The sequence below is a fragment of the Cryptococcus neoformans genome (assembly GCF_000091045.1).
Source record: "Cryptococcus neoformans var. neoformans JEC21 chromosome 11 sequence".
Classification (NCBI taxonomy): Eukaryota; Fungi; Basidiomycota; class Tremellomycetes; order Tremellales; family Cryptococcaceae; genus Cryptococcus; species Cryptococcus deneoformans.
Window position 1 is genome coordinate 546210 of NC_006680.1, and position 27458 is coordinate 573667.

Consider the following 27458-nt stretch of genomic DNA (forward strand, 5'->3'; position numbering starts at 1 on the left):
TCGCCGTGGCAATAAGTCACTCACTTAATCAAGTCCGTTCTTCAAAGCACTACAAATAAATAACAAACAAAAAAATCAGCCTTGAAGTTGCTGAAGGACAAAGAAACAGAACGAGCTCACAAGCTTTACCAAATAAACCCCCTAGGATAATTAGAACCCCAGCGGCCGGGATGAAAAGACTCTTGACTCCAATCTCCCCGCCCACTCTAAAGGAAAGGGTCAAGAAACGACGCATGTTGAGACCGGGGCGCTGTGCCAACTGTGGATGTACTGAGGTCAGTGTGAGCTTATCCTAATGAGTCAGAAGCGAAAAACTGACTGCAGAGATGGGCAGAAAGAAACTAGTCTGTGGAGGACAAACGTTGACGCAGTAGACGAGAAGGGAAAAATTGTCTGTAACGCTTGTGGTTTGTGGGTCAGTACCGTCTTTGACATGATAACACGCAGATAGTGTGCTCAATCTACTCCTAGAGAGTCGAGCATGGTTTTCCCAGAGCCAAAGGACGTCGGTCCGGATCACCCACAAGTAATTCAAGCCCTCAGAGTCCCCATAAGAACAAGTTTTCAGCTTTGAATGTTAAACAGCACGAAGTAACCAAAGGCACGCCTTCCGAAGATGAAATGTCAGATGATACTACAGATGTCGACGAAGTCACTGAGGCCGCATGTATCTTGATGGAAATGGCTGTCAAGGTGAGTTTAGAACTAAGGAGCCAGAAGTGTGAAAATATTTAGCTGAGCGTACCTACTACCAATCTAGTGGCGCACCTTGATAGGACGACCACTAATTAAAAAAGACTCGGGGGTAATAGGTTCCTAAAAATCTGGCAATTGATTTTCCGCCAAGTTAGATACAGAGGAAATACATGGGAACATAATAGCTTCCCATTCCTATTAATACAATGAGTGTCCGTTTGTGTAGTAGTTTTAAGCGTCTTCCGTCATGTTTAGTAGTCCACAGTGTTAATATTGGCTCGTCGATGTTTTCCGACGGAAAGAGAACAGTTATGATGACATCATCATTAAATGAATTTGATCCCGTCACAGCCATTATTATTTATCCATCTGATCTTCAGATGGATATTTTGGTGGCTTACTCACTTTCCTACTCCCAATGGCGAATCCTATTCCCCTCCCCACGGTCCCAGAAGACACTCTTCACTATGTCATACATCTTCCTCGGCTGGAAGAACCCCTCACGGCAGCTCTCCTCGTTACTGAGCACGTCCACTCGCTTCTTCCGGAACGCTGGCTATGGAACAAGGACCCATGGGAGCTCAAAGTGGCCACAGATGACGATCACAAACTGGAAGGAAGAATGAGAGTAGGGGATGCGGTAGATGATGAGTGGCTGGTGGTATGGCTCCTTACACAAGTCTCTAAAAAGTGGCCAGAATTTATCATTAGGTATGTATCCGATCACATCGCCATTCGTTAATTGCAGAATTGGCTAACACCGCTGGTCCATGGTAGTGTAAGGGACACGGATGGAGAGTTTCTTCTTATTGAAGCCGCGAATGAGCTTCCTTCTTGGGTGTCACCCGATAATGCCAATAATAGAGTAGGTCTCGTCATGACTTGCCACTCGTAAGAGCTCGATCGCTGAATTCAAATTAGTTGTGGCTCTCAAATGGTCACCTTCACCTTCTCCCACTAAACATACACTCACCTGCACCTCCACATCAGCTCCCCGATGACCTCACATTTGACTCTTCAATTTACCTCTCTGAGACTGATGCTCTTCGGGCCGTACAGACCGGCAGATATCTTGCTCCCAAAGAGGTCGAGAACGTTGTATGGGAAAGAATAAAGGGCTATCCGGAAGCGATGAAAACCCATCTTCATCAGACCAAAATCTATCTGCCTGCTGGCATCGCCAAAGCACTCAATAGGAAACCCGAATTGGTACAGAAAGCTGTAGAAGCTTTTTACGTTCGAGATCCTGCCCAACTTCGTGTGAGTGATTTTTTTTCCTTATCTCGATAAACACCCAAAGCTGACTCCTTGCAGGCCGCTTCACGAATGACACACTTTCCACCCTCCCCTTCAATCCTTAGTCAGCTCACTCTCACTCGCGCTGCTTACGCCCAGCTGCAAGGGCAGGTTTTCCATCCACCCAGAGTCTTTGGCCCTGAATGGAATGTCCGCGACCCTCCCTCTTTGGACGCTACCGAAGGCACTTACAAACACCTTGAGAATGAGCGACGGTGGAGAGATCTAGGTGTTAAACTCGCCACTGGTTTTGAAATTATGTACCGTGAAGGCGGTAGAAAGTCTCGTTCGGGAGCTACAGGCGAGTCGGTGGATAGCGCCGAGGATAAAGGATACGCATCCTTCCTTGAGGGAATCAGGAAGGCTGGGTGGTTTGGAAATGAGCTGGAAGGTAGTCAAAAGTGGAAAGAGAGAGAAGAAAAGGCAAGGAAAGGTTACATAAATGCCAAGTCTGCAGAGTAAGTTTTGACATTTTGTCGAGAGTGTATTTTGACAGGAACGTAGTATTGCATCTCAAAGACCTTCATTTGCCTACCTAGTAGACAATGCCATTGCTTCATGCTCATTGTCTCTCGATCAACTTGCCGTTTCAGAAGATGCCCCCGAAGACAATGACGATTGGCTCCAAATTTCCCCTGACGAACTCGATTCAATGATGTTGCATGCTTCAGGTCAGGCAAAGCAGTCAGATAAGCAGGACGAAGAGCAAAGGAAAAGGGAAAATGTGGAACTCACTGAAGAGGACGGAAAGGCACTTGGCGATTTAGCGAAGAAGGTACAAGAGTTTGTTGGGGGCCAAGGTGATCTCCAGGGTGCCCAATTCGTCGAGTGAGTTCCTTCTATTCTTGACTTGCTATTTCGTGGGTAGCTGACGAATATGTAGCGAGTTGTCTGACGAAGACATGGACTCTGGCTCTGACTCTGACAGCGAAGAATTGCAAGCTCATAAAGACAAGCTTGAGGCCGAGAAGCAAGCGAGAATGGATAGTCTCGTCCCAACTCTTCCCGCTTCCGACTGGGGACGCAAAGTTCACATCTCCGAACAATCCCATCAATTACCAGTAGCAATAAATCAATCATTAACGTCTCCAAAAGCGGACGGCAAGAAGATTGACCCTCTCGAGTTCATCCCTTCTAAAATGCGTCCTCCTCGTTTTGCTAAACAAGAATTCGACGGTGTCGTCTCTGATTCCGAATCTGACTCTGAGTCAGACCTTCCTGCTGAAGGTACTTGGGGGAGGAAAGTTGCGCAGATGAAATGGAGTGAATTTCCACCCGTGGATCTTGAGGATAACCAACAGGCAAGGATTGAAGAAATCGAGGAGGAGGACGAGGATGAGCAACAGCGTAAAGCAAAGTTACGACTGGGCGAGGACGTTGATTTGGAAGAGGAGATGCAGAGGCGCGTCTGGGGTGATAGAGGAGAGGACGAGGATGAAGATGAAGACGTGGCCGCTGGAGGAGAAGAAGGGGTTGATATTGATATGGAGGATGAGACGGAGGAGTTCCTCAAGTTCTCGAGGGAGGCTCTGGGGATCAACGATGAGATGTGGGAGGGTATCTTGGGCGATCGTCGAGCCAGAGGAGGTGAGCTCTTGCACATGGTTTGCGGATATAGCTGTCACGCTAACATGAGGTTGCAGCCTTTGTTCCGCAACTGTCTGGCAAGGTTAAGCGTAAAGACGAGCTACCGGCGAAACTACAGCCACGAGATTCCACCAGCAAAAAGGTCCAGTTTGCCGAGGCTGACTTTCCCTCCAAATCAGCTTCACAGTCATCAGCCACTACCCAATCGCCTGATCAATCGAACACATCTTTAAATTCTTTTGAGACCGTCATGCGTGCTATGGACGAAGCACTCGCTCGCTCCCGAGACGGACCTTCCACCTCTCAACCAAGCCAGCCTAAGTCATCCAACAAATCAAAAAACAAGAAATCGACTTCCTCCGCCAATCCTTTACCGCCTACCTCGCAGACCAATGATGTTGATCTTGATGCATTCTCAGAGGATGACATTGCAGCGATGGATCGCGAGTTACGTTCTGTCTTAAAGGGTGCTGGTATAGACCCTGATGACTCGGATGATGATATTGAAGAGGTCGGCGAGCTTGACGTGAATCAAAAGAGAGAGTATGAGATGATGAAGAATTTCTTGGAAAGTTTCAAGTCTCAAGGAGGGGAAAGCGGTGTTGTGGGGAATCTCTTTGGGCGACTGTCAGAGAAGCATTGAAGAATAGACAGACCATTGTTGGGATTTACTTGTCGGTAGTGCAGACTTTATTACACCCCAAGTACTTATTTATATTGTTACCTAAAACCGTCCTCCTTCTCATAAGCTTGCAACTGGGACAGTTTTTTTATATGATCACGAGCCGAGATTCTGAAGCGCAAAAATATGATTATTCATAAAATGTCGTAAAGTATGCAATGTGCTGAAGACCGATGTATGATTGCTAGGAATCTGACCTAAAACCCAAGAACAACTTGCCCAATGCTAGATATATGCTGGTAACATAACTTTTTTGAGTCATCTGTTGTGCAGATAGATAAAGCAAGATCGAACGCTGAAGAGGATGTCGGGTGGAATGGGGGGAGTTCAAGCGTTCCCAAGGACTCAATGGAGCAGATTTATCAGCCCTGAAGGATCTGACCGACCTTTTCCAAGAGCTTCTTGTACTGCTCGTTACTGTCAGGCTGTGCCGAATGATCTTGTCGCCTTTCTACGCCACCGGAAACGGCCGCTAAAGAATTCTTAGCCAACTTCACCGCAATCCTGATCTTCTCCTTGGCCTTATCGGCACTGCCTATTCGTTCTTGAGGTGCTGTGATAGATTCAAAAACATATTCCACCAGATCTTCGTCTGCACAAATTACCAACAAAGAGATAGCGCGTGGCTACAAGTCAGCTTTTCCTTTGCTGACTAGGTTCACTTGAAAGGTGTGAGGAAGAAACAGTGCACTTGCCACTTGGTATTAACGTCTTGTTGAGATGTAAAGCAAGGCAGTTCCTATCCGCGCACTTCCCACCACCGACTTCCGCAGAGCACAACGTCACACTTGGATCTCTCTGCGAGCGATTAGTCAGCATAATAGAGTCCAGCAATCCATGATCAATATTCAAAAATGGGTCCAAAGAAGACGAAGACGCGGCCATTGAAGAAGAGCTGGATAACGGAATGAGGGTACGAGATAGCTGAGGATAATAAGAGAGGATGGGTTTGTATGCGTGGAATGACTAGCGTTACGGGTTTAGCATTTGTTCGACGCGAGGCAACGCACCAATTGTTGTGGTTGAGAGGTACGTTGTTCACTCGATAAAGTTGAGGGCTGGCTGGTTTGGGAAGCGGCTGAGACGGCCTGCAACATCCGTAAGCATCGATAATTAAGTAAATACACTCACCGTGTGATCATTAGATCCGTCAACTACTAAAGCCAGGTCTTCGTTCTCTGATTTATCAGTACCGTCCTGAAACCGTAAACCTACCATCACCAGGCACGGCTATGACACTCTCTGCAGATTATGCATCAGTAACTTTACAAGAGGCTGGGCTTTGGTAACAGACCAGCGATAGCTACAAGCAAGCAAGTAAACCTTCAGCGTTCTAGAAAAATTATCAGTCTCTAGAACATACCAGAATCTTGAGAAGCAGTAACACCGGCGCCTGGAGCATGAACTTGCATTACCTCATCGTGAGCTTCCTTTTGCGCTTCTTTTTGCGCCAACTCTTGTGTTAGCTGCTTGATATCGGCCGGTGTCGAGGCTAGGGGATAGGCGCGAAATGAGTTGGACAGAACCGGGAAAGAAAAAAGACAAAGGTTTGATTTCGAATTACTAGACTTACACCTGAAAGCATCTTCACCCCTTGGATTTCCAATACTTTGTATCACAGCAGACTTGACGATATCGAGGTTACCCTGATCTTGAGAGACTGATATTTCCTGAACTTCCGTATCGGCGTTACTGCCCATATCCGTAGGGATAGGAGTCGTAGCTCCACTCGCTTGCCCACTCTGTAACTTGCGCCTCTTCTTCATTGCAATCTGCGCCTTTAGCCTTGCAATTTCTTCTTCCAGCTTTCTCTGCTTCTCGTCCGCTTCGATTCTTCGATTCTCTTCGTCATCCTCATCATCAGTATCATCCGGATCGGAATCTTCGTCCAAACTGATCTTGAGCTGATGCGGCCGCAAAGGAGCACAAAATAAACGCCTGGCGGCAAGCGGGGGACGAGCTGCGAGTGCAGAGACGGTTCGGGATTCGTTGAGATCTTCAGCATGGGCACGTTTGATACCTCGACGAACTGGCAGATTGCTCCCAGCACTCGCAGGTCGTTCCGGTAATGTCGCAGATGTTGAAAGTATAGATGGTAGAGCAGATGCGGGCGCGGGGGTGAGAATGGGCGCAGGAGCAGAGACACGAGGTGACACAACGAGAATCTCACCTTCCTCTGGCTCGTCAATATCCATATCGACGTCCACATCCATTTCCATACTCATAGACCTAGACTGTGTTACCGAATTTGGATCCACATGGCTAGCCATCGATGCCGCGGTCATATGCATGCCAAGAAATTCCCTTTCAAGCGCTGCAGCTTCTTCTTGAACCGATCTATCCAGGTCACCAGTCCTGATAGACACACCGGTGCTCTGAACTTCCGCACTCTGTATGGCAGGAGTGGTAGACCCCCGGGTCGACGTGAGCGCCGGAGCTTCCAATGCTGGCGTTACTGATGCAGACGGCTGAACGCTCGCTTCCTTTCGACGTCGCATGCTTTCCAGCACTTTCCGCTTGGACTCTGATAACATGGTTTGCAAATCAGCCGGAGGGGATCCGGGAGGAAGAGGAGGTGCGGCCGTTTGTGGAGGAGGGGGCTGATCTTGTGCGAGAGGCGTAACGGGTACTTCCACATTAATATCAAAGATAGCGGGTTGCTGGAATACCTGAGGCAGATCGGGTTGACGCTGACGTTGATGTTGGGGCTGATACTGATGTTGGAGATGAGCTTGCACTTGCGGCTGGGGTTGGACCGGATACATGGCGTAGGGATCCTGAATGTAAGGCGCCGCATGGTAGGGTTCGGGATACACGGCAGGACGTGGAGGTAAACCCGTAGGCCCAGAGACAGACGCCGAGGTTGAAGCAGCGGCGGCGGCAGCTGCAGCAGCCTGAGCACGAGCCGCCTTTTTCTCCTTCTTTGTCATTTTCAGAGGTTTGGTCGGAGGTGGCGGATGAGGATGAGGTTGAGATGGTTGTGGGGGTTGTGAAGGCCCTGTCTGGTTTGCCTGACTGATAGCTTGACTCGCCATAGTTGATGGACCGGGGCCTGCTTCCGTCGAAGCGTTTGCGGCTGCATTTGCCCTGGCCTCTTCCTGATTACCCTTCTTCTTCTTCTTTTTCTTCTTGGAAGATTGCTGTTTGTTCGCTGGGGAAGATGGCTGTTTGTTCGCTGGGGAAGATGGCACTGGTAACTGCACAGGAGGTACAGATGGCTGCGGTGTACTTCCCGAAGGAGGAAGAAGACTTGTTGGACGAGGAGGAAGGGAGGCTAAACCAGTGTGAAGGGTTGATTGAGCTGGCTGATCGCCTGACGACGTAGATGCAGAAGTCGGAGGCATATCGGGAACGGAAAGCGAAGGTGCAAGAAGGCTTCCAAGCCGAGGGGAAGGTCTGCTCTCAAGAGGAACTTGACTAACTGGGCTGACGATAGGATGAGATGGAGGTGACAGCACGGGTGTCGGAAACGAAGGCTCTGGAGGTCTGGGAGCTTCCGGCTCTGGTGATTCCACGCTTGCCAAGGTGAGAAGTTGTGCGGGGTCCACTCGATAGGCAAGAGGCTCCACTGTGGCTTCGGACCCTGGACTTTCCGCAAGCATCTCGTCATCCACCATATTCTCAGAGCTCGGCGCAGTAGCCTCGGATGGTTCAATCGCGTAGGCCATTGACCCTTCACGTGAATAGCCAACATCGGGTGTTTCTTGTTCACCAAAACCATCACGTTCTCGAGTACCTTGAACAATCTCACGACAGACTGCCATGACATGCTCTGGCGGAGCGCCGCGTGCGATAAGAGCTTCAGGATCCACACCCTCGTATAAAAGGTTGCGGATGATGTCCATGTAGTCATTGTTCTCTTCTTCTGGAGCATCTTTGACGATGTCAGCCTGAAGCTCAAGAGTGAAATGGAAAATAACATACTTGATGCTGGAGCAGCCAAAGGCGACTCTAATTCTAGACGATCTTCCTCGTTCATGATTGCATCCTCATTGTCCCAAGTCCGATCTTCCTGCTCTTCTTCAGCAGCACCTTCAAATTCGGGGGTAGGCGGACGAGTCCAGGTTTCCTTGGAATCGGAAAACTCAAATGTCGAGCTCAAGGGTGGTGTGCCGGGAGGTGAATTGGGTAGTGATGAAGGTGCGAAACTGGGCCCGAGAGGAGGCGTTTTGGCCTCGAAAATCTGTTCCTGGGGCGGTAAAGGAGGAGTCGTCGCTTCATGATAATGTTCTTTTTGCAAAGGCAAAGGCGGTGTTGCCGCTCCGACTACTTGCTCTTGAGGAGGGAGTGACGGCGACCTCGGTGGTGTTGACGGGACGAGATGGACAGAGGTCGAGGGCAAAGGCGGTGTCGGTATGCGCGGCGAGGGCAGCTCAATGTTTGTCGGTGGTGGAGGTGTCTGGGGCGGAGGAGACGGTTCGGGCACAGGCAGACTGGGCACCCGATGGCGAGGAAAGATATCGTCGCGGGAAGCGGTGGCAGGCTCGAACCGCGTTGAAGTCGGTCGTCCAGAGCGAGACGAAGGTGCGCTGACAGGCGACCTCTCCGTGTGGTGCATGGCCTTGCTCCGGATACCATTGAATGCAGCCTGGACGGGAGTGACCCGAGTGCCTCCGATCCTTCTAGCCAGCATGGATCCCTCGCCGCCTGCCGGTTCGTATTCGTCGTCGCTGATTTCGCCTTCTTCCTTGTCATCAGGAGCGACTGGTGACAAGTTCGGTTTGCCGATCCTGTCCGCCAACGAGGGCTTTGGCTTGGAAATCCGTTCAAGGAGGGCTGGTGCTTGCTGCGAGGATACGCCGGCGGCCGATGCGGGAGGAGCGGCGCCGAAAATGCCTGCGGGGGCTGGCGGGCGGGGATCTTGCGAGCGCGCGGTTGAGCTCCTGAGGGCTGCTGCTCTGAGCTGGAGGATATCTGACGAGCCGTCCCCGGGTTTTGGGGGGAGGGCCGGTGGGGGCTGCTGTGGGGAGGCGGGGAGCTTGCTGCTCATGGTGTCCTGGGGAGCTTTGGCGGGTCGGGAAGAGGCGGAGCCCATATAGGGGGCGGTGCGCAGGGGAAATATTACTACTAGAAATACTACAGAAGGGGGCCGGGTCTCATAACAGGCTGGGTCGCATCCACCGCCGCTGCTACTTTAACTCGTCGACGACTCCGCCGCACAATGCAATCCCGACCAGTGACGTGGATTTGTTCCACATTTGTCATTTTCCCTACCGCCCAACGCAAAGAAGCCGCGGCGAGCCAAATGAGTGTATGGTAAGCGCACTGATAATACTGATGTACAACTCCTCGCAGTCCCGAAGACTACTAATGAGTGGTTCCACAGGATGCGGTATTCAGAATGGTCAACATACATCCACTATCAACGTGCTCATGCCAACTCGCATGACATGTATCTGATTCTATCTTATTTATTTGATACTCTTCATCCAGTTCGAGTTGTTCAATACGACGTTGTCGTCTTCCCTCAATACCCAATCCATCAAGTCGCTTTGCGTTTTGGTTTCAGAGCAGAAGAAATTGCTCGATTACAATGGTCTTGTACCGGCTGCTAAAAAGGCGACGAGAGGAGAAGAAGTCGAGTCAAGATATGTTTCAGAGTTCCATGACTATAGAGAACAACAACTGAAGGAAGAAGATGACGGCGAGGAAAGCGGATGTGGCCGCCCAGAAGGCCCGACCACATGAATTCGGACAGGAGGAACGATGCGACAACAAGGCAAGAATGCGCGGGATTTTAATTTGAAGGCTCATTCCCATCTTTAGAAACAGCCAGCTACTAACCCCCCGACACCACAGGAGAAGCCCCCTCCCAAATGCTCACAGCCTTCTTCGGCTACGTTACGGAGCTTACATGTCTCGTCCTCCTCTTTGCTACCTTTTTCCTCATCCCGTCGCCGGCACCCGTCTGTACTTGCGAGTGTAAATGTGGTCGCAAGTACCGCATTCCGGCGGTCTTCCCAAGCCACCGAGACGCTCCCATAAAGCAATCGACCACCGCCGATTCAGAAAACTTTAAATCCGTTACCGAGAAGGAACTCGAACAACCTGCCAAAGCTCCCGAAGAGCAGTCGTCTCACCCGATCGAGCAGCAACAGCAGGGAAGACTCAAACCCGTCATCGTGGCGGAAACTCCCCAGCCCATTATTCAGTCTAGTGAAAATGTCGAAACGACAGATACTAAACCTATCGAATTCCAAAAATCTACTAAATCTATTGAACCAATCGAAACCCCTGGCAAGGAAGAGTCACTTGTTACACCTGTCCCTAGCGGATGGGATGCCTCCGCACCTATTGAGAGACAAACCCACAATGATCGATCTGTTGGTAGAAGCATTGGAGACTGGCAAGTTGAGCGGGAGGTCAATGAGAAGACTGTTGAAAACAACTACGACGGTGTAAGTAAAAGATTTCAATTTTGGTCTTCCGAGTTGCAATCAGTACTGATAACGTCAAAACAGCGGTACATTGAGCCTTTCAAGTCTCCTACCAGCAGAATCCTTGACTCTTGGGATGAATCCACTTCAAGCCACAGGGCTGTGGAGGACAGCCGAGACGGGGTGAGCTTCCTATCTTACGTCTCATTTAGGCTTCGATCAATGCTAACTCAACGAATTTAGGAGAGCCTTGAGCCCTCTAGGTCTCCGGCTAAAAGTGAAACCCGGTCAGAAATTTCTCGTCCCGCTTTCAACGGTCGACCCCTTCCTCCTCATCAAGTCCGCTCAACCGATACTTTCGACCATGGTTATGACGTGAGTTGTTCCATCCATCAAATGCAGCTTTCTTGATGCTGACCCGTTGATTTCTTAGTACCGATCCTCGATCGAAACTTCTAGCTATGCCTCCAAGCGAAAGACTGAACTTCCTGTCTGCAAGCCTTGCAACAAGCAATTCAAGTCGCCAGCTGCTCTCCAACAGGTGCGGCATACAGATCACCTTATCAGATGCGGTTTAAAAGCTTACGTTCGGTCCCATTTAGCATACCCAAGCTGTTCACTCGGCACCTTTATTCAGCAAACAATCCAGGAGTCGCGTGTCCAGCCCCGAAATCTCGACGCATCCTCCCGCTCCAGGATCTGTGACATCGTCTGCAGGACGCCCCAAGTCTTCATTCGATGTGAGAATGGCTAGTACGTTTATCGAGAATAAGTGCTGACAATCGGCAGGATGGATTCCATTCTCCCTACATGTGCGAGATCTGCAATGAAGACTATCACAGCGCATACGATCTGCGACAGGTAAGCGATCCATGAATTCTCCATGATACAAAACGCTGACCGCTGTTAATTTTACAGCACAAAATGGAAAAGCACCCTTGGGCTATGCTCTGTCCCGAATGTCTGGTCACTTTCACTCATGCCCATGAGGCGCGCGATGTACGTCTTGCCTTTAACCCTTTTTAAAAAATTTAAATAAAAAAAAATCGCTGAGACAATTCATAGCACTATGAGTTGGTACACGGCTCTGAACCTGCTAGCTTTACTCGTACTCAGCGCATGTTGGACACCATCCACTCATCTGCTCCCTCTCCCAGGGCCCCATCGGCCTCCGATTCAGCTTCAAACTATGCCGAGTCAAACTATGCTACACGTGCTGCCAAACCGCCTCAATATCAAATCTTGGCGAGTTACGATAGCCATGTTGTCCAGGCGGAGCATCGTTGTCAGCAGTGTGATATGGTATTCCCGAATGCCATGGACCTCAGAGCTGTAAGTAGACTTTTACACGTAAACCTTTCCCTCGTTGCTAATAAACCACTACGAAAACAGCATGTTAACAGTCCTTTCTCTCACGGCGGCGAAAAACTGACCCCAGACAACTTTCCTCCTCTCGGCTCTACTTCCATCGCTCCCTCTTCCTCCGAGTCTGTCTCTCAACACAAGCCAATCACCCCTTACGCATCCTACTCTCAGCCCGCTTGGGACACTTCCATGCCCAGCTTCGTTCTCGCTGCCCGTCCCGCTTCAAACCGTCAACAGTTCAAAAGCGCAATATCCCCCGAAGCCAAGCTCACGCCGGATGATAACCCCGCCGAGACTGAGGCAGAAGAGGCTGTGCCGAAATTGGTAGAGGCGAAGGCTGTGATGGAAAATGTTCCAGCTATTGAGCACGAGGATGTAGCCCGGGAGGCTGAGGAAGTGGCTGAAGATAAGAACACGGAACATGAGCGGGAGAGACCAGTCGAGTTGGAAACGGAGACGGAGATCGAGCAGGTGCACGAGCAAGAGCAGAGGTTTGAGCACGGGCCGGGCCTTGAGTCTGATTATGTGGCTACGCTCGAACCGGTGGTTGCCGATGAACACCATGGAGAGGTGGAAAAGTTTGAAGCCGCCGAGGCACCCGCTGCGCCGGAGCCTATAATGAAGGATCGGACTCCCCAGGCACCTATTCCAGAGGCCATTCAGGATGAGCAAAATGGTCAAATTGGTCAAATCGAACAGGCCGAACAAGTCCATAACCATGCCGAATCTTCAGCAAGTGCAGTTATCACTGGCTCTGAAACTTCCTCAGAACCGGCTCCTCGAGACAATACCTTCAAGCACAAACACCCTCTTCCCCCTCAGTCCAAAGCAGCAAAGAAAGCAATAGCGAGGCAGTTGTACAAAAATGCGCCAAAGCAACCTAAGCAACCTAAAAAGCTGAAGGCCAAGCAGAAGACGCAGGAGCTCTTTGAAAGTGACGAAGACGTCGACTTTGAGCTTCCTTCCGACTTTGAACAGCTTACCGGCCAGGCTTCTGAGTTTGGCGTGTCTGTCACTTTCATCGACGAAGCGAGCAGGCCTTTGAAGAAGGAGATAAATGCTCAGGACGACTTGACTTCTAGCAATAGCCTTCCCAAGAGTCTCTACTCAACTGCAAGAGCCAAGCTTGACCTTCCTCCCGCCACCTATCAATATGAAAGCGATGAGGAGGAAGCTCCCGGAGTTGTTGTTGAGAAGGAAGTTACCGCGATGGCTCCTGAACCCTCTACCGCAGCGTTTGACGAGGAAGTCATCGAGATCAGGCGTACCATATATATTCCTCGTGATGATTACTCCGATGATGAGGAGAAGCCAGAAGTTGATGAAGCTTCCGCGGAGAAACAAACTCCTGTAATCCAGTCCAGTCAGTCCAAGGATGCCACCCAAGAAGAGGAACGGGAGAAGGATGCCCAAACGCCTTTTACTGAGCCTACACTCTCGAGCACGTTCGAAGCTCCGATCGTCACGGATATGTCTGAGATGGTTGAGAGTCTTTTCGTAACAGACGCCAATCCCGTCGACATCGCCAGCCCTGAGCCCTCAGTCGTTGCTGCTACTTATGGGCACCTTCCTGAAAATGCCCATTCCTCTAACACGGTAGACGAGGAACCTTCTGGGCCGTTTTCAGGCTTGCAGCAAGACCAGCACGTTTCAGAAACTACAATGCCATCCAACGCTGTTGAGATTATCCGGCCTGCTGAGGTAGTAGAGGGAACCGAGGCAGTTGATGAAGTAACGGCAGAACAAACTCCTGTGCCCTCTGATCCTGCTTTTGCCGAGATAGACGCTGAAAATGATATGAAGGTTGAAGCTACTCCTCCCTCGGAGGCGACCGCTCAACCTTTGGAAGCGTTCAGCGGCACTGAGCATGATGACCTGATTGGTGAAATCACTGAAGCAAACATTTCACGGGACATCAATGGTGAAGCCGAAAGTCAGACTTCACCGGAATCGGAAGCGGCCGCCGCCCAACCTGTGGAAGCCATCAGTGGTACTGAGCAGGAGGGGCTGATTGATGAAACCACTGAGGCAGACACCTCACGGGAGATTGATGGCAATGCCGAGGGGAAGGCTCCACCGGAACTTTCTCAAGCCGACTCCTCTTTCACACCTGCCGCTCCTCTACGGTCCCTCTCACAATCTTCTGACGTTCCAGATCCAAAGGATGAGTTTGTCCAGCCCATCCACACTCACGATCAGGCACCCGACCTGGTCGACGCGCTTCAGTCTAGTCATCCGTACAATTCTGAGCGCGATGCTGTCGCTCACAGCCCAGAACAACTGGCTGAATCGGTGCAAATAGCTTCTTCTGCACCACCAGTGATGGAAGGTGCTGGCGCCGAAGCTGCACGCGAGGAGGAGCTGGCGGCGATTGAAGCGGAAGAGGCAGCCCGTGCTGCTCAGGCTCTGGCTGAGGCTGAAGCGGAGTTTGCTGCTGCTGCCGTCGCCCCTGTTATCACGGATGATGAACCGTCCATGATCGGTAACATTGAGTTTTCCGTTCCCTCGTTCGCCTTCTCCGAATCGAATACTGCCATCATCGCCAACACTCCTCTCTCACTTTCTACCAATGAAGAGCATGAAGAAGGACAAGTCGAGGCCCGCACAGCCGAGTCTGAGCAACCCCTTCCTTCCATCGCCCCTGCCGACGATGACCATTGGGCAGAGTCCGAAGAGGTGTATCGCATCGCCATTGCCAACCGTGCTCGTCCTCCTCTCAACCTTGCACCCATAAGGGATAGGGACAGTTACGAAGACGACTCTCGTTCGTTCAGATTCCCTCCCAACAGAAGGACAAACAACCACGGTCCCACTAGGAAGCGCAATTCTACAGGGTCTAACGGCTGGGGTCCGAAACCCATCCCAAGGCCATTCAAGAACTCGACAAACGCTCTGGAGAAGATGCGTTCTGCTCGGTCTGAGGTTGAGGACGAGAGAGCAAAGGACCGTGAGAGGAGGAAAGGGGTCACTTCGGTTAGGAGTTCAAGCTTCAATGGTGTAGACGAGTCTGGTTGGATTTCGATGGACTCAAAGTCGCACCATTATGATCGTTATGAAGGTAGTGCGAGTAGGTACGGAGATGATGGTGATAGCGGATGGAGCCCGAACGATAGGCAGGGATGGGGTGACAATAGAAGGGCGTCATTCTCCAATTCAATGACGATGTCCCCGCCACAGAACAATAACTGGGGTTCACTTCCAGGTGTGGCAGACGGAGACACTGGTGGCTGGTGATAAAGGGGATGGGAGGAGCGCGTGGGGACAGCAATTCATATAAGATGTACATATAGTAGCAAATCAAACTCCATTTCGTATGTTGAGAACATGTATAAGAAGTAATAAGATCTACCCTTCAGCAGTGAGAAGTGCAAGCCATCGGTAGGGGAGGAAAAGTCTGCGGCAATAATGATCCATCGGACAACGCGAGTGTTTGTTGTTGTATAGACGGACGATGGCCCGCCATTTACTCTTGCCCCACATATTTTAACTGTTATGACCTAATACTTAATAGCCTAGTCTCCGGTTGCCATTGGAGACACTCTCGCATAGTGCATACCATACTTCGTTCGATGCCCGCCGCCACCAGAGACTCTCTCGCTTTCTCTTTTTGGTTCTTCATGATGGATCAATTCGGAGCTGCGCTCGGTGTTCGCCGTCGGCCGATGACCGAAGGAATAATAATAATGGAGATCCTTCTAGAATGGCCCCGAACGCACTGAAAGATGCACTGACGTAATGATGGAATGTCGGCGATCTGCGAGGAATGTTCGGTTCCTTTCCTGTTATCGCTGTTCGCGCATCTTCTCGCTCATTCCATCTCATTCTCTCCCTTTCTCTTTCTTTCTGCACATTTCCAACGCTTATTCATGCGCTTATGAATCTTCCTCGCATACGCGGCGCACTCAAACTCCCGGAAATACTATAAAATACTGACATATCGCTAACATTCTTCACAATCCTCAACCTTACCTTCCCACGAGTATATCATCCCATATCACACCAGCTGTAACAACATACAATACATCACTCCAAATACAATGTCTTTCTACGACCACCACCACTACTGCCAGCCAGGCTATGGCCGCTTTTCCACCTACTCCCCTCTCGGCCACCAACCTTCACCCGTCAACATGTTTGCCACCCCAACTCCTTCGTACCCTTCCTTTGCTACTCAGCCCGACTATTACTCTCTCGAGGAGGAAGAGCGTGCTGCTTTAGTTCATCTTCAGACCATTCAACGTCGTCGTCAAGCTATGGAAGAGGCACGAGCTCGTGAGGCAACTATCCGCGCTCATGCTCAAGCTCAGCGAGAGGCTGCCATCAGAGCCGAGATCGCCAAGCGTATCGCCAGAGAACAAGCTCTGCACGCTCGTCGTGTCGAAGAAGAAAGGAAGAAAAGGGCTTATCTTGAGCTTGTCGAGAGAAAGAAAGCGGAAGCAAGAGCTCTCAGGGAAGCTCAGTACCTTCAAGCTCAGAGAGAACGCGCCATCAGGTGTCCCAAGAGGTTAGTCAACTTACATATCGTATGTTCATTACTTCAAACGCTGACTTTTAGTCCTAGATGCTGCCGAACGGTTACTCCTCGTCAATCCCCGGCCACACCAGACTTTGATGAGGTCAATGCTCTATTTGGTGCTCTTCTCGGCATCGCCGTTAAAGAAGACTGTGATGGCGAGTCCGAAGTTAAGCCTTGTTGCAAGCCACAGCCAGCTGCCGTCGCTAGTCCCCAACCCAAGGCTGAGTCTAAACCCCAGCCCAAACCCGAAACCAAGCTAGAGTCCAAGCCAGAGGTTAAGTCTGAGCCTACTTCAGCATCTACTACCAAATCTGCCACATCTTCCCCATCCTCATCTGAAGAGGCTTCACTCGACTTGAACAAGCTCCTCAATCAATTCCTTGGTCTTCAGATTGAGCCTTTGTCCTCAGACGCCTCTACCTCTACGGCTTCCAAGTCAAATAAGGTTCCCAAAGGCTTGAACGAGTTCCTTGCTCAATTCGGTCTTGTCTTTGAGCCCGAAGAACAAATTGCTGAGAGGAGCTGTGAGGGTACATGTGCCGACAAGTGTCAATGTAATGCGACCGACAGCTGCGGGGGTTCATGCAAGAAGAGTAAGGGCAAGCAAGTCGCTGAGGGCGAGAAGAAGCCAACTCCTGCTTTGACCACCAGCAAAGCTCCCACTACTGCCTCTACCGACGATGCTGTCCCCGCTCCTGACCCGTCCACATCGCTTTCTGCTTTGCAAGACATCGAACGTCAGCTTGATGCTCTTCAGTCCGGTTTCACTTTCCCCGAGCGTCTCTCTTTCGCCCACTCTGTGCCCGGTGCCCATGCTCCTCCTTTGCTTTTCAACCGACTCAACTCCGCCTACCATGCTCAGACCAATGCTCTCTTGCAGTTACTCCTTCAAGCCGACTCTATAGTTTCCAACGGTGAAAGTCAGGTCAGGCGAAAGAGAAAGGAGCTTGTCAAGAAGGTCGAGCACGAGATCCAGAAACTCGAGAAGCAAAGAGATGAAAAGTGGGAAGAAGTTAGGAAAAGGCGACTGGATGGTGAGGAGAGTGAGCCCGAAGATGATGACAGGTCATGGAGCGAATCTTCTTCTGAAAGCGGCAAGGATATTCAAGACTGTGGAACGGTCGATGAGAATGGAGAAGTCAAAGAGGTTCCCTCAAATCAGCCCGCCGCCGGCTCCACCGCACGCGTTGTATCTGCTTTCGACGGGCCCACAGCGTCTACCGCCGCTGTAGTTCCCCAATCTTCTGAATCTTTCACTTCTGTCGAAGACGCCATAACAACTCCAGCCAATACTTCTGAAGAAGTCCCTTCCACCCCTGTCGGTGAGCAAGAACAAGAAGGATCCTGCGACGTTCCTGCCGCTACCGTGCAGTCCCACCAGTCACCAGCGGAGTCCGAACCTGCCGCTATTCATGCGTCTACCCCTGTTTCTCCAGTTCACCACCCTGTAACTGTCGAAGATGCCGAGGATGAGGCTGATAAGAAGGAAGAAGGTAAGAAGGAGAAGCAAGAAGCGAAGGATGAAGGTTACGAAATGATCTAATATCATTACAAGAAAGAAAATGTTGGTACAATATTTTAATGGAAGACTTTTTGTTCGTATACATATAGCGTAGAAAACCATGGAAATAATGTAGTGTAGTCAATGTATAGTCGTTATGAACCACTGACACAGTTTTTTGAGTCACTCCATTGGTGTCAATCCACAGTCCTAAGGAGATGGGATGAATGATCTTGAAGATGATTGATATTCATGCAAAGGTTCCAAAAATGTTGCACACGGGATACTGGTCAGTCTAACAAAATTTAATCATCCTTGTATTCCTTCGTCCAACTCATAGTCGAAGGTCGCCGTCCGTCTGTCCTGCCCTCTGATACCTCTCCAACGCTCCAAAGCAGCTCCGTAAGCCCAAGTGGCCTTTGATCTTGTCCACTCCAAGCCTTCTTCCAATGCAATCTCCAAGCCATGGCCTCTCTCATCGTCTACCGTCCATTCTGTATCCCATCCATTAGACTGGGCATACGCAGGATGAGATGGTGTGAGTGGTGTATGGGTTGAACGAGATCGATGATGTGCCTCGGAAAGTTCGTGACGCAAGACGTCTTTCACGGTCACAAGCCCAGTGAGTCGACCTTGGTCGGACACGAGAATGACGCGAGGTCTTAAAAGGAGCATTAACGGCAGGGCTCTAACGTAGTGGGAACTGATACTCACCCCATACGCCTGAAAAGCTGCATTACAAGTTCCAATGGCATTTTTGGTGCTACAGTCAGCGGTATCTTGACCACCGTATTGTCAGACTCCGATCACCCTTTTCAAGTTCGTACTCACATCATCGACATACTGCCCAAAGTCGACATGAGATATTTCACTTCCATTATCTTCTCTATTCTCAGCGCCCGTATTCACAGTCATTATCCCCCCTTGGCTTGGTATAAGAATATCTGGCCTTTCTAGAAGCTCATGAGCATCCTCTGGGATAGCCCTAATGCATTGGAAAGTACAGGTCGTGTTGAAAGATAAATTTCGTACGCGACGAGTTTTTTCAAGAGCAATACGAAGCTCATTTTTACGAACAAAGCCGACAATGGTTTGATCCTCATGGCTCTTGACAACTGGGAATCCTTGGTAATTTGTGTGTTGGACAATATCGACTACACGCTCATCAGGCGCTGCAATTTAAAAGCTATCCGTGTTCGCTTACCAACATGATTCAAGGGCACACCTGTCGCCTCTAATATGATGAGATCCTTTTTCATGACATTGGCGACTAGGCAAACAGGACTTTAACATCGGCATTTACTGAATAAGGGTGGTGCGACTCACTAGGCTCAATGAACGCGTGGTCCGTTGGGTCCTCTTTATCTTCTTTCTCCAAGAAAGGATATCCATTAAACTTAATCATATGATCGGAGATACCTCCACCACCAAACTGGTCGCTGACGGCCTTGGTAACCAGAAGAACAATCTAGATAAAGGGGTGAGCGTATACATCTCGAATATAATCTGAAGTGTCTCACCATAGCAGGCAGGATATAGGTCAAAGCGCCTGTGAGTTCAAACATGATGACAACGACGGTTACAGTTAATCTGGTGATTCCTCTGCGTCGTTTATCAGCGACGAAATCAGCAGTTCATAAACGTGACCTGTACTTACCCCATTGCTGCCGCTGCTCCCAAAAATGCATATGTACCCGGCGTGATACACGGCGCGTCAGGAGCACAAGCAGCAAACCACGGAGCAGAAGGGTAGGAGCTTTGTTGTTTGCGTTGTCAGTCGCTAAAACCCTTGGATAATCATCGATAGCTCACTTATACATTGCCTTGACCAAAATACCAATCATTCGCCCAAATGTGGCACCGACAGCCATTGATGGGACAAATATACCGGCGGGAACTTTACAACCGTATGAAACGATGATGAAGACTGTTCGGATGATAGTCGCTAGTAAAAGGGAGTTGACCATGCGCCATTGTGAAGATGCCCTATAGGTACGGTGAGTAAAGACTGCACTACAAGGCCTACCGCAAAAAGCAACACCCACTGGCAAAGACCGTTATAATCACCACCACCTTCACACTCTCTAAACAACACTGACAACATCTCAGTCATATCAATACGTAAAAAGCCGTTCAGATATCCGATAATGGCAGTGATAGAGGCCAAGGCCACTGCCTCGAAAATGCCATGTCCACTGAGGTGCTTGCGACGGAAAGAGGCCATTTGAACGTTGAATTTTATCACAAAAGCACCATATAGACCCTATAGCTTTCATTTAGCTTATATGGCGGAATGGAGAGGCGCGGTTGCCGGCTTACACCAAATATACCAATCAAAATGTATGCAGGAATCTCAAAGTAGTGCCAGTCACGGTCGTACGAAACATTGAAAATGACCAGCTTCCCAGTTCGGAAGGGATCCATTGACTGCGATGTGACACACCATCAGAAGGTACTGCAACGGGAGACAAAGATATGACGTACAGCCAAAGTGAAAGTTGCTACCAAAGCGCAGACAAAACTTCGCCACATAGTCCTATTGGAGTAAGTCTGATTCATTTCCTAAAGCCACAGGATTAGCCAGCTAGCATCTTCATAGTCTGATCGCACGTACTTCAATTGAGAAAAGGACACCGCCGATCGGTGAGCCAAAGGCTACGGCTACACCCGCCGCGCTTGAAGCAGTAACGATTTCACGCATCTTCACTTTGAAAGGTGGATGAGTACATACCGGGACAAGTAAAGTCATAACTTACAATGACTGCGCTCATAACGGCTAAACCATTTTGCGACGACGTTACCCACGCTACAAGCTACATGGACTGAAGGCCCTTCTTTTCCAACCGCTAGACCTGAAGCGATGGCTAACGGCTACACGATCCGGATCAGCGATGGAGGTTAGTTAATCTTCAAGGCTAACTCTTACCAAAGTCAGTCCTTTGATGAAAAAAGTCTCGACACTCAAGAAGCCGTTGATAATGAACCCGCCCAAGATGCATTTGATCTCCGAGATACCCGATCCTGCAGCATAAGGAGCAAAGTTCTTCACCAAGTATGCAGCTGCGAAAGAGAATGCAGCCTTAATGCGGTAGACTTTGTTAGCACAAGAGAAACGGTTGCTGGCTGTGAATAGATACTTACAGCAAACAGCACATATGCAATCCATTGAAATGGTTCCACTCCGCCCCAGTTCTTCCATTCGGCACACGCTTCCATCTCATCTGAAACCTCCAAACAACAGAACTTCCGGGTAAGCCACCATCCCGTAGTACAGTGGCCCATCTTGATGTCCGAGAGCCATGTTGTTATGATGGATATGAGTGCTGCGCTGACACCAATTATGACGCCTACAGGACGGTCATTATCGGGGGAACTCTAGAATGTTTTAATACACACCGACAAGTGAAATCACCACGTAAGCCTCTCCCTCTTCCAAGGCCCTACGTATCAACCTCCACAGATGGCCTACGGCGCCATCACTACGATCCAGCTGAGCTATAATTCGACTCCGAGGAGCCTTGTTTTGAAATGTCCGTTCATGTAATGAATCTTGAATCCAATCTGGTGTGACAGTGTTAGAGTTATTCGTAGAGGAGAGGATGCACGATGCACTTGCCTACTGTGCTAAAATCTTCATATCGTCTATGGAAAATGGGTCAGCGTTGTCATCATCAACTGGCGGATACCACACCTAATAAGATCCAGTTCTTCTTCGTCTTCGAGCTTAGAGTTTCTTTCAAGCGGGTCGCCTTGGGAGCTTCGGGGAGAGCGTGGTGCTTGTCCACGTATTCTAAGTTCATCCTCTGACTGCTGCCGAGGCATGCTTGGTGTTCGCCGTGGGCTGTCCGTAGCTCGCTGGGTATAGATGCATAGAGGCCATTCACAAGTTGCTGCTCCCCTCATGTTCCGCGGCCGCCACGCGCCCGATTCAGGAACAACAGCATCGATCTGAGACCCCCAAGTCACGTGACCCACAACCAGAAACAAACAATAGACAAACCACAAATATTCATTTTTCCACTTTATCCCATACTGGCTTGCTCAGCCTCAATCCTTCGCTTTCACACAACGACCAGCTCATCATTGATCGTTTCTGGCACGACTCATCTTTTTCCAAGCATTTGTCTTCTCTGTGCTGCTTTCGTGACATCAAGGCAGCTTCACGCTTTGTATACTTTTAAAGATATCAGATAAGGTGTGGTGGTGAGCGAGTTGTACGTATAGTCGAGGAAGGCCATTGTGTTGTTGGTCAATGATTGGATAAGACGCAACCAAGAAATCTCGCCGACTATCGATTGTTCTCCACGTATCATCCCCTCGGTGCAGGCTGTATGCCAGCTCTTCCGACGTATATTAGAACGGTACGCCGCTTTTCTTGTTGAATAATCATCGGGGAGGCACCATGGTTGTCGATACCTCTTGATTATTAAACCGTTGTAGAGCTAACGCAAACGGCTGTTCATAGGCAATTAATCCAAAGGACCTTGGATTAACAATACAAGCAATGTCAGATCAACGAAAAGACGCTGCCGCTGCATGGGAACGTTTGTTGAGTAACGGTTCCGTATCACTGCCACCGGATATTCTAGAAGCCGTACGGAGGCAACATGTAGTGCCGCGTACGCCATTGGATAACCAAAACCTGCAAAATTGGTCTCCGTTTCTCCAGCGGCAGCCAATGGCTCAGCAAGGTAGGTGGGGTTGGTACCCGTTGTATTTTATTGTCAAGCCAAGCAATGGAATGGAATCACTTCGTGAGCTATGGGCGTAATGTCTTTGAGCATGTGTGTCATATGTACATGATCGTTCAACTCGTCATTTCCCAACAGTTGTTGCTGCTCGGGAAGGTTCGACTTGTGATATCCTACGGTTGCAGTCAGGAGAGTTCGGCGGACAGCTGCTGCGCCGAAGTTGAAGCGTAAGAGTTCATGCCGGGTTTTGAGGAGCCTGAATTTGATCCCGCCATGTCGCTTTGCGCTTTCCAGGTCACGTGACCTGTAAAGCGGGATGTGTGGCGCGTCGCGTCCGGACGGTTTGTTGTTGAGGCAATGAAAAAATGTCTTCCCTCGGTTCGTCGCGGCGGGACCAAAGCTGCATTGCTTGTGCTCGGTGTACTGGGCATATTCTGATATCTCTGAAGAATTGCTGACAATGTCTGCCCCTTATAGATCCTGCAGCTTCCATCGCTGGACATGCAACTCCTCAACAAATTTCTAATGCATTGGAGTTACCGCAAGGAACACACATGTTGCACTCAGCAAACCCACCTCTTTACTCTTCTATACAGCCTCCGACAAGGTAGGTTCCAAATGCGGCCACCAAAGTAGAGTAAATATTAACAATCTATATAGCCAACATCCAGGTCTTACTCATCATACCTTTCAGAGCTCAATAACCAACCTTCCTCAATCCGTTAATCCGGCTCTTTTGAGCATTGCTCAACCATTACCTACTGGAATATCCAGTGACCCGCCCTTTATATCTCAAGCTTCCCTTCCGCCGTTTCCGCAGCAAGAGAGAACACAACTTCCGTTTGTACAGCCTCTGTACGCTCACAAGCGCCCTAGTAATTCTCCTTTACCTACGTCTTCAGCAGTCAAGAAACAAAGGACTGTGGAGGTTGTGGACCTTTCTCAGTCACCCCCAGCTAACTCGCAACATCCGTTAACGTCCGCCGCGAGTCAGTCATCAGTCGACAGTAGACAGGCACGTTCGCCTTTAAAGCAGGCAACTGGGCCACCACCAACCACTCAGGGCACTTTGGATCCGTACTTGGCCGCACCAGGTGAAAATGGGCATTATCAGGCTTTTACAGGCAAACATATACCGCCACCGTTTTCACATGAACCTTCGGTTGAGGAAGCAAAGAAAGCCGAAATCAGCAACGGAGCTGTGGCAAGTAGCTCTAAGTCGGTACCTTCCAAGGCTCTCCCTGCTCCCAACTCTATCGTTGATATGTCCACAATTCGTTCTCTCATCAATACAGAGATTCTCAAGAAGAGCAATAGCCCTGGGTCGCTTTTCAAGCATCTAAGAATGCGCGGAGAAGATGATAAGGAGCCCCCTTCATTCACCCCCAACCCTGATGAACTTCTAGAAATCCTTAGTCAATTACGGGACCATGCTCCCGGAGCTTACTTGGCCAAAATGGCAGATAATGATAGATATGTACAAGTGTGGCAAAGATGGTTAAAGCAATGTCGTAAAGAACCTGAAATTTGGGAAAAAGTTATGGTACCATTGCTGGAGGTGGGTTTAAGAGTTTACGTCTCTAGGACGCCCATTGATAAATTCGTTAGGTTCTTTCACGGACGGAAATGCCATTAGAAACTGCAAAAGAGTATGGTTTGAACAAACACGCAATGAGTCTGCCTCCTCTGGCAAAGAAGAAAAGTAAGTTTATCTTGTAATGTGCTCGCCGTCACTGAACAGCGATTACAGATCTCTCTAGCGCGGATGCCATTCAGACAGCTTTCGACAAATATTCGAAGTACCTCTTAGCAGTACACAAACGACATCAAGAAGCCAATGCTAAGGCGAAAGAGAACAAGTCGACTGAGTCCAGCAATGCAGGTACGCTGTCACATTACTGCATAGGAGCCTGTTTGACGCTTTATTCAGGTACTAAAAGAAAGGCCGATCAAGTCATCAAGGACGACGGCAAAGTCAAGGAAGAATCCTCTACCAAACGTCCAGCGATCAAGACCTCCAACTCATCTACCAAAGCTTCTTCTGTCTCTGGCACGCCCAAGTCCTCAACAAAATTATCTACTGTTTCCGATATGTCGTTCTTCTCTGCTCCTGCTGCATCGCAAACTCCGAAACCTAAACCGAAACCCACCTCGTCTTCTTCAAAACCTATAGCTTCCCAGGCATCAGCTGTGTCGTCATCTGCCAAAAGCTTTACTCTTGGTAATTTCCTGGCCACTATGAACAATAAGCAAGGTACTGCTCAGAATCCGACCACTGAAATCAAGAAAGAGTCTAAAGAGCCGAGATATACTACGAAGGGCAGGTTAATAAGATCGGTCAGATGGAAAGAGGACGCACAGTTGGAAGACGTTCGAGAATTTTCGCCGGCTGCGTGGGAGAAGGAACTGGTTAGTACCTGGTCGAGCACTACCACCCGCCAAGATACTGACTCCTTACCTGTGCAGATGGGACACGGACCAAAAGTCAGTGTTCATGAGTTGGACATGCAAGAAGGTGCGATGTTGGCGATGAACCGAAACAGGGGAGATATCGATTGGTATGAACCTACTAGTAAGCATAAGTCTTATCTGAAACTTCAATTTTGCTGACTTCAAACAGTGTATCTTGAAAAACCATCCAATTTCCCAATAATCACTGAAGAAGTACAATACCAGCTGGAGCGTGAGCGTGGTATCCTATCCGTACAGTATCTCGCTGGCGAGGTGATTCCTGATCCCGTCGAGGACAATGTTCGCACTGTGGAGGAAGATGAGAGTACTCGGCGTATGAACCCTGCTGTTGTCGCTGAAGACTCTCAGAAGAGCATAATGTTAGAATCCGCTCCGACTGCAACTTCTGTCCAGTCATTGTTGGCCAACCTTCAGGGCATACCCTTACAACAATCTCATATTCACGACCAGCCACATTACTCCGGAGCTGGTCAACCTGCAATGGCTTTCACTGCCAACCCCGCGACAGCTTTTCCGGCCTATTATGCAGAACAGCTTTCTACCGGATGGGGGGCACCGCCAGTTCCTGCCTCGTCCACTGCAGGTGTTGAGCAATATTGGGAGCAACGGGATCCGTATGACCATTCGCAATCAAGTTCGAAAGGAAAAGGAAAAAAGAAGAGAGGCTCTTGGCAGATAGAAAAGAAGGGGACAAAAACATGCCAGTACTGGCTTCAGGGAGAGTTAGTTGTCCTTTATATGACGGACGGATCCAAGCTGACGTGCTGAATTTTGCAGCTGCAAATATGGGGACAGCTGCCACTTCGCCCACACTACCGACTTATAGTGACTTATGACTGGGTCATGGAAATGGATTGTATTTTATCATAGTCGGATTGGGTGACTTCATGTGTTTAACGAGTTATGTATTCTGCTATCATGGATTCTCAATGGTAGCGTGGCTGGTAAAAGAAGTACAGTTCCGCTTTCTGCCTTTTTTGTTTTGTTTTTGCATTTGCGCCTTTGAAGGTTATTGTAAAAATAGAATGTCTACTGTTCATCGCGGTCTCTCAGACCAACCTCCCCTTGGCTTCTGTGACCCTTTTCTTCATCTCTTCTCGCGGACCGCCGACAATTCCAACGTTATCCTTGTGCAAGTCGATCCCCTCAGCTGCTTTCTTAATACTTTCCGCTCCATTGTCCACAGATGTCCCAACACCCTTGAATTGATCAATGATTGTTGACGCCCTCTCGTTCAAGGCATCTGCGAGTTCTTCTCCCTTCTGGACCATCTGACCAGTCGAACCGTTCTCGCCTAAACGGTCAACCACGCTGCGACCGACTTCCACAACCTCTTTGCCAATAAGCTCCCAATCAGACTGTCGGACATTCCCAATGAACGACACAAGGGTGTCGTTCCACCGTTGCCGAAGCACCTGAGAAAAAGAAGGTGGGGGAGGTGAAGTTGACGAAGGACCGATGAGAGCGGCTTGGGCTGGAGGAATAGTGGGATCAAACGAAGCGTTCAAGAGATTCGAAGAAGAGTGAAGGCTGGTATAAATGACGGTTAATCAGAGAGTCAGATCATCCGCTAATTACTTGCCATGCCGAGGATCATAAAGCGAAGAAACTTATGGGACTTACTCAGACCGCAACGAGGCGGTAGTCTGCGTCAAATGCGCAGAAAGGGTGTAGTAAACAGCAGCAGCTGTAAGGACGCCGGAACCCGTGCCGAGGACGAAGCCAGACATAATAGCGCGTGTATTTTTTCGGTGGATGCGTTGCAATCTGCAGAGACAATGACGAGTGTGGTGGTGGATTGATATGAATGACAATAATCACATATAATGGCCGAAAAACGACCGAATTTGCGTAAAAGATCCTAGTAGAGTTCATGCCCCCCCCGCCGACATGTATGACACGGCGAGATGTGTGAGTGGTCTAAACAGCTGTCTTAAGGTAATCGTTGTATTACGTAAGCACCGGCAGTCCGTAAGGGCGTGGGTTCGAATCCCACTCTCGTCAATTCTTTTGCTTTTTTCTTTTGTTGGCTCCTCATCTTTTGTTGGCTCCTCACACCATAATTCCCGCCATCAGAACGCCGTATTTCGCCATACTCAATATACGCTCTTATAAATACTTACACAGTCACAGTGATGAGTCAATTCAATGAGGAGTTCATATACACCTCTAGTTTCCATCGTTTGATGGTGGATTTTGGAATACAAGACACTGGTGGAATGGCATGCTTGCTGCTGAGCTTGATTGTTGTAGTACGTACGTAGATACGGGTCCC

General features: G+C 49.4%; 7 protein-coding genes and 1 non-coding gene across 8 annotated transcripts; 5 read left to right on the top strand and 3 right to left on the bottom strand.

The window, feature by feature from the left end:
• The first annotated feature begins 1100 nt into the window (after positions 1-1100).
• CNK01860 (conserved hypothetical protein) lies at positions 1101-4433 on the top strand. Its single transcript, XM_567665.2, has 7 exons — positions 1101-1407; positions 1474-1561; positions 1618-1956; positions 2011-2450; positions 2497-2820; positions 2876-3579; positions 3636-4433. Exons 1-7 carry the CDS (start codon positions 1115-1117, stop codon positions 4220-4222), a joined length of 2775 nt encoding a protein of 924 aa, XP_567665.1. The 5' UTR covers positions 1101-1114; the 3' UTR covers positions 4223-4433.
• On the bottom strand, positions 4379-9352 carry CNK01870 (hypothetical protein). Its single transcript, XM_024658059.1, has 9 exons — positions 8186-9352; positions 5835-8135; positions 5625-5753; positions 5556-5564; positions 5477-5503; positions 5393-5439; positions 5272-5349; positions 4957-5227; positions 4379-4853 (listed from the first exon to the last, which is right to left on the bottom strand). Exons 1-9 carry the CDS (start codon positions 9294-9296, stop codon positions 4624-4626), a joined length of 4203 nt encoding a protein of 1400 aa, XP_024513717.1. The 5' UTR covers positions 9297-9352; the 3' UTR covers positions 4379-4623.
• Positions 9353-10018: 666 nt separating this feature from the next.
• CNK01880 (conserved hypothetical protein) lies at positions 10019-15344 on the top strand. The gene is made up of 9 exons (XM_024658060.1): positions 10019-10659; positions 10723-10821; positions 10882-11013; positions 11072-11179; positions 11241-11378; positions 11428-11499; positions 11557-11637; positions 11704-11970; positions 12031-15344. The coding sequence occupies exons 1-9, from the start codon at positions 10078-10080 to the stop codon at positions 15235-15237; spliced, it is 4686 nt and encodes a 1561-aa protein (XP_024513718.1). The 5' UTR covers positions 10019-10077; the 3' UTR covers positions 15238-15344.
• Positions 15345-15965: 621 nt separating this feature from the next.
• Positions 15966-18241, top strand: CNK01890 (hypothetical protein). The gene is made up of 2 exons (XM_567668.2): positions 15966-16507; positions 16565-18241. The coding sequence occupies exons 1-2, from the start codon at positions 16041-16043 to the stop codon at positions 18060-18062; spliced, it is 1965 nt and encodes a 654-aa protein (XP_567668.1). The 5' UTR covers positions 15966-16040; the 3' UTR covers positions 18063-18241.
• Positions 18145-21878, bottom strand: CNK01900 (conserved hypothetical protein). The gene is made up of 18 exons (XM_024658061.1): positions 21712-21878; positions 21637-21662; positions 21417-21581; positions 21162-21367; positions 20947-21099; positions 20777-20891; positions 20635-20726; positions 20505-20582; positions 20340-20447; positions 20066-20283; positions 19833-20006; positions 19678-19776; positions 19541-19622; positions 19347-19488; positions 19225-19290; positions 18852-19174; positions 18735-18799; positions 18145-18681 (listed from the first exon to the last, which is right to left on the bottom strand). Exons 1-18 carry the CDS (start codon positions 21840-21842, stop codon positions 18330-18332), a joined length of 2595 nt encoding a protein of 864 aa, XP_024513719.1. The 5' UTR covers positions 21843-21878; the 3' UTR covers positions 18145-18329.
• A 188-nt stretch (positions 21879-22066) lies between these two features.
• CNK01910 (hypothetical protein) lies at positions 22067-26105 on the top strand. Its single transcript, XM_567670.2, has 10 exons — positions 22067-22381; positions 22486-22711; positions 23189-23318; positions 23372-24269; positions 24320-24413; positions 24462-24593; positions 24642-25120; positions 25178-25283; positions 25332-25905; positions 25961-26105. The coding sequence occupies exons 1-10, from the start codon at positions 22352-22354 to the stop codon at positions 26007-26009; spliced, it is 2718 nt and encodes a 905-aa protein (XP_567670.1). The 5' UTR covers positions 22067-22351; the 3' UTR covers positions 26010-26105.
• CNK01920 (hypothetical protein) lies at positions 26074-27024 on the bottom strand. Its single transcript, XM_567671.2, has 2 exons — positions 26807-27024; positions 26074-26713 (listed from the first exon to the last, which is right to left on the bottom strand). Exons 1-2 carry the CDS (start codon positions 26911-26913, stop codon positions 26233-26235), a joined length of 588 nt encoding a protein of 195 aa, XP_567671.1. The 5' UTR covers positions 26914-27024; the 3' UTR covers positions 26074-26232.
• Positions 27025-27084: 60 nt separating this feature from the next.
• On the top strand, positions 27085-27187 carry CNK01930. The gene has a single exon. It is a non-coding gene; the product is annotated as a tRNA-Leu (tRNA).
• The last annotated feature ends 271 nt before the right edge of the window (positions 27188-27458 follow it).

Excerpts from the sequence above, each read along its gene's own strand:
- CNK01860 (XM_567665.2), top strand. The coding sequence starts at position 1,115 with ATGGCGAATCCTATTCCCCTCCCCACGGTCCCAGAAGACACTCTTCAC. Across the intron at positions 2,451-2,496 it reads ATAAATGCCAAGTCTGCAGA|TATTGCATCTCAAAGACCTT; the intron begins GTAAGTTTTGAC and ends ACAGGAACGTAG. Across the intron at positions 3,580-3,635 it reads CGATCGTCGAGCCAGAGGAG|CCTTTGTTCCGCAACTGTCT; the intron begins GTGAGCTCTTGC and ends ATGAGGTTGCAG.
- CNK01870 (XM_024658059.1), bottom strand. The coding sequence starts at position 9,296 with ATGGGCTCCGCCTCTTCCCGACCCGCCAAAGCTCCCCAGGACACCATG. Across the intron at positions 8,136-8,185 it reads TTTGGCTGCTCCAGCATCAA|ATGCTCCAGAAGAAGAGAAC; the intron begins GTATGTTATTTT and ends ACATCGTCAAAG. Across the intron at positions 4,854-4,956 it reads CAAGACGTTAATACCAAGTG|ACGAAGATCTGGTGGAATAT; the intron begins GCAAGTGCACTG and ends TAATTTGTGCAG.
- CNK01880 (XM_024658060.1), top strand. The coding sequence starts at position 10,078 with ATGCTCACAGCCTTCTTCGGCTACGTTACGGAGCTTACATGTCTCGTC. Across the intron at positions 10,822-10,881 it reads TGGAGGACAGCCGAGACGGG|GAGAGCCTTGAGCCCTCTAG; the intron begins GTGAGCTTCCTA and ends CAACGAATTTAG. Across the intron at positions 11,014-11,071 it reads CTTTCGACCATGGTTATGAC|TACCGATCCTCGATCGAAAC; the intron begins GTGAGTTGTTCC and ends TTGATTTCTTAG.
- CNK01890 (XM_567668.2), top strand. The coding sequence starts at position 16,041 with ATGTCTTTCTACGACCACCACCACTACTGCCAGCCAGGCTATGGCCGC. Across the intron at positions 16,508-16,564 it reads GCCATCAGGTGTCCCAAGAG|ATGCTGCCGAACGGTTACTC; the intron begins GTTAGTCAACTT and ends TTTTAGTCCTAG.
- CNK01900 (XM_024658061.1), bottom strand. The coding sequence starts at position 21,842 with ATGCCTCGGCAGCAGTCAGAGGATGAACTTAGAATACGTGGACAAGCA. Across the intron at positions 20,284-20,339 it reads TTTTGATTGGTATATTTGGT|GGTCTATATGGTGCTTTTGT; the intron begins GTAAGCCGGCAA and ends TGAAAGCTATAG. Across the intron at positions 19,489-19,540 it reads CCTATATCCTGCCTGCTATG|ATTGTTCTTCTGGTTACCAA; the intron begins GTGAGACACTTC and ends CCCTTTATCTAG.
- CNK01910 (XM_567670.2), top strand. The coding sequence starts at position 22,352 with ATGCCAGCTCTTCCGACGTATATTAGAACG. Across the intron at positions 22,382-22,485 it reads TTCCGACGTATATTAGAACG|GCAATTAATCCAAAGGACCT; the intron begins GTACGCCGCTTT and ends GGCTGTTCATAG. Across the intron at positions 22,712-23,188 it reads GCAGCCAATGGCTCAGCAAG|ATCCTGCAGCTTCCATCGCT; the intron begins GTAGGTGGGGTT and ends TGCCCCTTATAG.
- CNK01920 (XM_567671.2), bottom strand. The coding sequence starts at position 26,913 with ATGTCTGGCTTCGTCCTCGGCACGGGTTCCGGCGTCCTTACAGCTGCT. Across the intron at positions 26,714-26,806 it reads ACCGCCTCGTTGCGGTCTGA|CCTTCACTCTTCTTCGAATC; the intron begins GTAAGTCCCATA and ends CATTTATACCAG.